This window comes from Dromaius novaehollandiae, chromosome 1 (genome assembly GCF_036370855.1).
Source record: "Dromaius novaehollandiae isolate bDroNov1 chromosome 1, bDroNov1.hap1, whole genome shotgun sequence".
NCBI classification, from domain to species: Eukaryota; Metazoa; Chordata; class Aves; order Casuariiformes; family Dromaiidae; genus Dromaius; species Dromaius novaehollandiae.
Window position 1 is genome coordinate 189,718,310 of NC_088098.1, and position 7,460 is coordinate 189,725,769.

The window sequence follows — 7,460 nt, forward strand, 5'->3', positions numbered from 1 at the left end:
CAGTGTTGAAGTCTTCTTTTTTGTTTCACAGCAACTCAGTTAGCATGTGCTTTTGTTACATGAAATCTATCAAATTAAACTTATCTCTCAGCCAGTTTCACCATATCAATAATCATGATTCTCAAGAAGTGCAAGATACTCCACTGAGATAAAGAGCTCATGCTTTCGGCATGAACAGTTTCTACCCACAATACTAAAAGAAAATTTGATCCTGGACAAAATATGAAGGTACAGTTGTCAGTTAACACAAAAAAGCTTCACAACTATTTTGAAAATCCATTCGAATAAGTACATTTTATCCTCACTCTATGCAATGCTGATGATAAGAGAATCAGAGTTTTAGCTATTTCAAACATCCATCAGATTAAAGTTTTGATACCGCTGTACTGGTCCTTTGCATACAAGTATTGAAATACCAGTGATGCATATTTTAACCTACCTTAGTTTTACAGCTCAGCTATAAAACTAAGCTTAGCATATAAAATTCAGCTTAGCAGCTTTACTACAAACTACAAAAAGTTCTGTATATAGGCGGCCCAACTCAACCGCTTATTTACATTTTTGATGTATTAGATAAAAACTATGGTTTTTCATGCTTTTTATTTCAGTGGAAATAATAGTTTCAGGAATGCATTTATTGGTATTAACCCTTCTGTCAATTATAACAAGCTGCATTTGTTGTCTGCCTCATTCATAAAAACATTCAGTCAAATTGTGACTACAAATGTTGTGCTGAACAAGCCATAGCTGCAAGATTCACCAGTGTATTACAAGAGGATGGGAAATTTGCTAGTAAAAGGCTTGGTTTTTCAGAGTACCCAAAACAATGGAGAAACTGACCCAGGGAAAACACAACTAAAAGGACAGTTAACTAAGTGCAAACAGGGCTAACGAAGTGCCAATGGAGTGCCATGTTTTGTGTGATATAATAGTGAGCTTAGTGAAATTAATGTGCTTAAACTGCTTTCTTACTAAACACATCTAGCTCCTGTGTGCTTTTCTATTAAGCTTTGTATAAAAATACAGAAGGTGAAGAGGACCACTATTTCTAGCTAACACAAAAAGCTGACACCTTATCTGAAGGTTCATCCTTCTGCTATCATAATCAGCAGAAAGCACAGTATATGGAAAAGATTATTATTGGACTCAAGCAACATAACACAGAACTTATCAAAGTGAAAGTGCTGTAAAAATTAATGGGAGAGTCACCTTAAAAATATATACCCTATCTAAAAATGTAACAAGTTTACCTTAAGTATGTCAAAATATTTTCCTCTAGTCAGTTTTACTGCTTCCCTGTGTATTGTTTATGGACAAAAATCTTCACAAAAATGTGGATCTAAACAACCCTTGATAAGACAAAGGGTTTATAAAGACTATAGCATTAAAATGAGAAGCGGTTTATGAAAAAATCTTCCAGGTTCTTGATAATCTAAATGTGTTGACAGTGTCCCTTTAAGACCCGAATGCAGACCATGGTCAGCTAATACAGCTGTACACTTGGTAACTCAATCATCATGAGCAACCTAGTCAGTGCTTATTTACTGAAAAAGTAATATGATAAATAGAAATATTTGTATTAAAGATGTGCACATTAATGTTGCAAGAAAATATGAAGCAGGAGCTTTTCCTCAATTTCAGAATGACCATTCAGCCATTGCTCTTGTTCAGGAAGTCAGCTGATGGAGAACTCTGGTCTACTTCAAAAGAAATCAAGTGTAGTGAGTCACACTGCCATTTAAACAAACAGTTCAATGTTAGCAGGGGGATAAGACACCACACTGTTGGATGGCATAACCAGACAATCTCACCAAGTTTGTGTCATATCTTGTCATATGTATATATACTAAAAATCTGATTTACAATTCACATATGAGAAACAAAAGTGGATCTCAGCAAATATTTTAGAAGCCTGTCAATCCATCAAAAATAAGCACATTAGCGAAAAGATGTTAAGCCAGACAACTTTTTTTAAAAAAGAAAAGCTTAAAAAAGTGTATATTTATTACTTCACACAATACCACACCTAAGATCATCTAAATATTGTTTTTGTAGAATTGTCTTTTCCTCACATTCTAAAATAATCACTCTTCAAACACCTTTGTCTGCTGTATTTCAGTTAAGTGAACAACTCAAATATTTTATAGTCTTAATTTTAACTCTTTAAAAACAAGTGAATCAGTACTTTATGTTCGGGGTGGAGACTATTTCAAATAAAACTGAGTGTTCTTACCACTTTTATTGTCCTGAATTCTTAAGTTTCTCATGGCATGTATGTTTAAATACACATTTATCTTGAGCAAAAGTAACTAACATCAACAATGGTGAGTTAACAAAGCATATTGCTCAAAGGCCAATGTGAACTTGAGGAAAGTTAACCGCACTGAAACTCATCCCATGAGTGCTGAAGGACTCGTTAAGCGCTCCCAAATTTCATCTAATTTATGAAAACCTGCTAGTTTGATTAGTAGGGCCAGAATGAGAACGGGAGACTTCAGCAGATGATCTGGCACTTGCTACATCTATTATTGCAGGCACTAAAAAAAGGTTAGCACCTAGTCACCTGACTGCACATTTGAGCATCTCTTCAACAGTCTGTTCCACATGTGGAACAGAACAACTAAAATACATAAGCAGGGATGGGTTCAAGCCCTGAGAGACACTAGCAATCAAAACAAACCAGACAAAGAAAAGCCACTGCTATATAGACAAAAGAGCAGCTATTTGCAGTAATGAACACTAACCACTCAAAACAGTCATGACATGAACTCAGCTGCCCACTTGACTGAGTAGTTGAGCACAACTGGTTCACTCGGAGCAAATTATGTGACATGAGCTTAATTAGAATTTTAACATCGTCAATAGCAATGGTAAGGGCAAGTGTTTAATGTGTGTGCCTAGAATGGTAAAGTTAAAAAAGCTTTGTATAGTTCATGCAACTGAACCAAAAATAATGGAAAGCAGAAGAGATTAGCACACAGATGTATAAGAGGACAGCAGATGGGAACAGAGAGAGAAAAAAGCCATGTGTGGAACTAGCACTTTTTTTTTCTTTTTAAAGTTTCATCACTAAACTGGCATTTTAAAAATGTTTAGGCTCACTTGATCACCTAGTGGCAAAGTCATACAATGCAACGTGAGAGAGATGAATTTCCTTCCCAAACAAATAGTGCATGTTATCACAGAGACTGTGCTCAGACTGGAGGCTGGGGGGACAGGACTTACTTTCACAACCACACGCCCATGTTAATTCCCGAGAGGAGTAACTAACCCCTGACAAGAAAGAAGTATTTTTCATGAGAGCAACAAATGAAATGGGGAGATTCACATTAGTATGCCTCCTGTGAAAAAAATACACAATATACTTGCCTGATACTAATAATGTCCATTATTACGCAGAACAAATCTGGGTTTGATCCAGTGCCAGAAAAAACTGGGTATGCTTCCTAAAGCATATGTTTAATGTAAAGTTACCAGCTTATCACAACTCATACTACTGAGCAAGAGAATGTTGGAATACCCCAAAAGATGTCCTGCTTTAAAGTGACAGCTGCATCACAGGCACTAGAAAAGCACAGCTTCAAAGCTCTGATACAATGGGCAGGTTTACAAAAATATAGGTGTTCAGAGAAAGTAGTAACTCATTGGAAAGAAAAGATTTTGAAGAAGACATGCTCTATTCAGTATTTCTGAAACACACAGCGCCTTTAGAAAAGCAGCTCATTTTTCAGTGTACTTAATTGATTATGCAACACTGTATATGCAGGGAAAAGTTTTCATAATCCCACCATGCTTATCAGCTAGGGTTCTGAAGCACAGGATTTGTTATGAAAAAAAAATGATAAAGTTTAAGTGAAAAGGTCAACTTGAAGGCTAAGTTAGCATTTAAAAATTGAAGAATAACTGAAATAAAAAAGGAAAGTTGGATTAAAAAAAAAACAGTCAACTACCACATTTCCTCAAACTGCCTGAACTCTGCTTTTCTTTCAAAGCAGCCCCATATTCTGTTTTTCATGAAGATGCCATTTTGGACAATTAGTTAACTGTTATCCCTGGGAAGTTTGTATTTTATGACTTTTCCCCCTATTAATAGTCAACCTACCTGCCCATAGTTGTCTATGCCAGTTACTAATCTATTTAAATTTAATAAATCAAAAGCTGTCCTTAGGGACTGGCCAAGAGTCGTAAGTCCTTCAGCTTGAAGGTTTTTGAGTTCATTCATAAACGTGGCATGATTTTCTTTCCATCCAGCCTGAAAAGAGAAACGTGACAAGACTTATTCTTCGGACAGGAGCTGCGTTCAGGATAACGCCTTCCTCTCGGGCTACAACGGAGCGCTCCTAACAGTGAAAGGGCTACCAAAACACCTCGAAAGCGATACTTGGCCTTGCTCCGCGCGTGGATTAAGATCCTCACGCACACCCCCCCCCCCGACCCGCGTGTTTTTCGGGCGCCCCGCGGGACTCGCCGCGGGCAGGTCACCCACGCGCGACTCCCGGGAGCGGGGCTCCGGCTCGGGCGGCCCCGCTGCCGCGGCGGGGCTCCCGGCGGAGTTGCTGTCACTTCTCCCAACTCGGGTAAATATCCCCCACAGTTCATTGCTGCTCGCGCACCGCACGGGGAGGGGGGGGGATGTCGGCCATGTTGATGTCAGCGCCGCCGCCGCCGGAGCCCCAGCCCCAGCCCCAGCCGCAGCCAGGGCCGCGCTGGGCGGGCGGGCGCGCCGGGCCGCGGCGGGGGGCGGGCGGCGCCGGGGGCGGCCGCCCGCGGGGCGGCTCGGCGCGGCTTAACGGGGGTTACCTTGATAGCGTAGGGAGGCTCCTCGAAAGTGACCAGCATGTACCTGTCGCCCCTGCTGGCCGGGTCGCGGGCGCGGAGCTGCGGGGGTGGCGGACAAAGCGAGACGGTGAGCCCCGAGGCGGCGGCGGCCCCCGCGCCGGAGCCCCCCGCGCGGCCTCCCGGCGCGGCGCTGCCCTCCCCGCCCGCACACACACGCACAGCCGCCCGCCCGCCCGCCCTCGCCCCGCGCCCCCGGCCCCGGCGGCCCCCCGCGCCCGGCCTCCCCCTCCCTCGCTCGCTCGCTCCCCTCCCCGCACAGTCACTCTCGCTCTCTCTCGCCGCCTCTCGCAAGGCAGAGCCGGTACCTTCATGAAAGTCTCTACAGCGCCTTTGGCTATGTCCAGATAGGTGGTGCCCAGATGGGTGCGCTGGTTCATGGAGGCGGACGTGTCTATCAGGAAGAGTAAGATGGGCATAGTGCGGAGGGGCCGGCGGCCGGGCGGCTACATGGACAGAGGGCGGGGGGCTGAGGGGAGAACCGCGGGGCGGGGTGGGAGGAAGGGGGGAAGAGAAGAAGAAGACGGGGGGGGGACAGGAGAGGAGTAAGTGGCTGTGAGTGCTCTGCACGGGGAAGGGCGCCTCCCCGCTGCCCCTCGCCCGAGGAGGGGGGGAAGGGGGGCAGCCCTGCCTGCCCTGCCCTCCTTTGTGTGAGGGGCCTGCTCAGCCCAACACAGGCTGGTTTATGAGGGAGCGGCGGATAGGGCTGCGCTGCTGCTAACCTTCCCCCCGCTCCCACCTTCCTCCACCGCCGCCCGCCCTCCCCTCCCCCTGTTGATGTTACTCAGAAGTTTCAGGCGGAGCAGCCGCAGCCCCACCACCCCGGCACTTTCTCTCTCTGACTGAGGCGCTTCCTCGCTCGCCGCCCGTTTTTAAGGCAGCCTGGGCAGGTCGGGGCCCGCCCCCGAAGGACACGTACTCGCGCCACGTGACCGCCTCCCGGCCCCGCCATAGGGCTCCCGGCAGCCCCCTCATTAGCATATTCAAATCGCCGGGGGAAGGCGGGGCGGGGGGGCGGTGGCAGCCGCGGAGGGAGCAGGCGGAGGGGGAGCGCGCGCCTTGGTACTGCCGCCGCGCAGGCGCGCTGCCGTGCCCGGCGGGGCGGGGGGGAGGGGGCGGAAGGGTGACATAGCCCTGTGCGGGGAGGGGCGCAGCTCCACGCAAAACGGTCGTTGCGGGGGGGAGGGTGGCGGCGCGGACGGGGGAAGCCAGTCTCGCTCGTTACTCGGTGGGCGCTGAGGCGCCGCGGCCGTTGCCTGCGGTAGTAACGGGCGGTTGCCCGCCCTGCTGCTGGGGCCGGCCGCCGGGGGGGGGGGAAACCTGGGGGGGGCCCGGGGGAGCGCGGGCCGCCGGCGGCTCCCCCGCGGCGGGCGGGGCGGCGACTCCTGCGCCGGCGGCTCGCCTCGGCCGGGAGCGGGCGGGTGAGTCACGGGGGAGGGGGCGGTGCCGCCCCCCGCGCTGCTGGCGGCCGCCGCGGTTCTCCTTGAGGCTGCGGGCAGGGCTCGCGCGGGCCGGGCGGCACGGGGACCCCCCCCCGGCCCGGCCCCTCCTCTGGGAGGCGGGGGCAGGCGCCTCCCGGCGCAGCCCCGTGGGGGCTTTTTACCGCGGCGCCCTTCCGCCGCTGCCCCGGCCTCGCCTGGACCCGCGGCGGCTTCCCTTGGCCCTGCTTTTGGGCGTTTGTGTGCCCCCCCCCCAGTCACCCCTTTACGGCGTGAAGGACTGTTCCCTCCAAGGTCTGAGGGGTTTTGTGTCGGGGGGTCCTCTATGCTGTTCATACGGCGCAGCTGTTCCCTAGGTGAGGCCAGGTGGCCCAAGGTCCGAGACGTGCCGGCCTCAGAGCCCGGGATGGGAGGACAGGGAGCTCCTTGCTCGAGAAGTTGGTGCTTGGGCTTCTGGCACGCAGTGCTTCCCTAGCCCACCTTACCCTACCCAGTGGGTTTAGGCTGCAGAAAACACCGCTCAGGGCCGTTTAAATGGTAAATTCTCAGAGACGTGGACTGGCTTTTCACTCAATGTAAGAAAAAAAGTAAACGTTGGCTAGCTCTAGCAGTGACCTCTTCCCCTACATACAGACAGAGATTAACACTAATGTTTCTTTGATCCATGGCAGGGCGCTCCAAATTTACTCCCTATCAGTCATGTAATTGTGGAGTGCTTCCAACCAATTAACGATGAAGATCTCTGTTCTTGGTTGTTTTGGGGGTTTTCTTTCCCCAGCAGTTGTGTCTCTGCTGTTTATGCTCTCCCAGCCTTGGAGCACCGGCTCTGAAGCCATTTCGTAGCATAATCAGTTCAGGAGATTGCTCTGCTTCCTATCTGACTTGATTTTTTTCCCCAGCTTGAGCTGATGTGCTCTCCCAGCCACTGCTCTAGCAGGTAGGAAGCCACTGTGCTCCTTCCTTCTCCTTAAAATATGAAAATAGCAGCAGTGTTCTGGTTTGATTCATCTTGCTTTTCCAGGCAAGATTTCTGCCTTGTTAGGCAAGAGCTAGTTTTGGCTTTTTGGTTTTGGGTTTTTTTTTTTTTTTTAAGATTAATGAAAGATCAGCATTTAGTTTCTAAGGAGGCTGAAAAGAGAGGGGTAGGAATCATATTTCCATTATAGATTTGTGTGCATTCTTATG

At 48.9% G+C, this 7,460-nt stretch overlaps 1 protein-coding gene across 5 annotated transcripts in view; it reads right to left on the reverse strand.

Annotated features, from left to right (window-relative positions):
- The window catches only part of INTS6 (integrator complex subunit 6), a 52,573-nt gene extending 46,886 nt beyond the window's left edge, over positions 1-5,687 (reverse strand). For 3 of the 5 annotated variants that reach the window (XM_064504878.1, XM_064504877.1, XM_064504874.1), the window contains exons 1-3: positions 5,145-5,687; positions 4,801-4,878; positions 4,103-4,252 (exon numbers count right to left, since the gene is read on the reverse strand). In XM_064504878.1, coding sequence (XP_064360948.1) covers positions 4,103-4,252; positions 4,801-4,878; positions 5,145-5,255 — 339 coding nt within the window. In that variant the 5' untranslated portion in view covers positions 5,256-5,687. The remainder of the gene's footprint in view (positions 1-4,102; positions 4,253-4,800; positions 4,879-5,144) is intronic. The other 2 variants (XM_064504876.1, XM_064504875.1) reach the window with 2 other exon arrangements.
- Between the last annotated feature and the right edge of the window lie 1,773 nt (positions 5,688-7,460).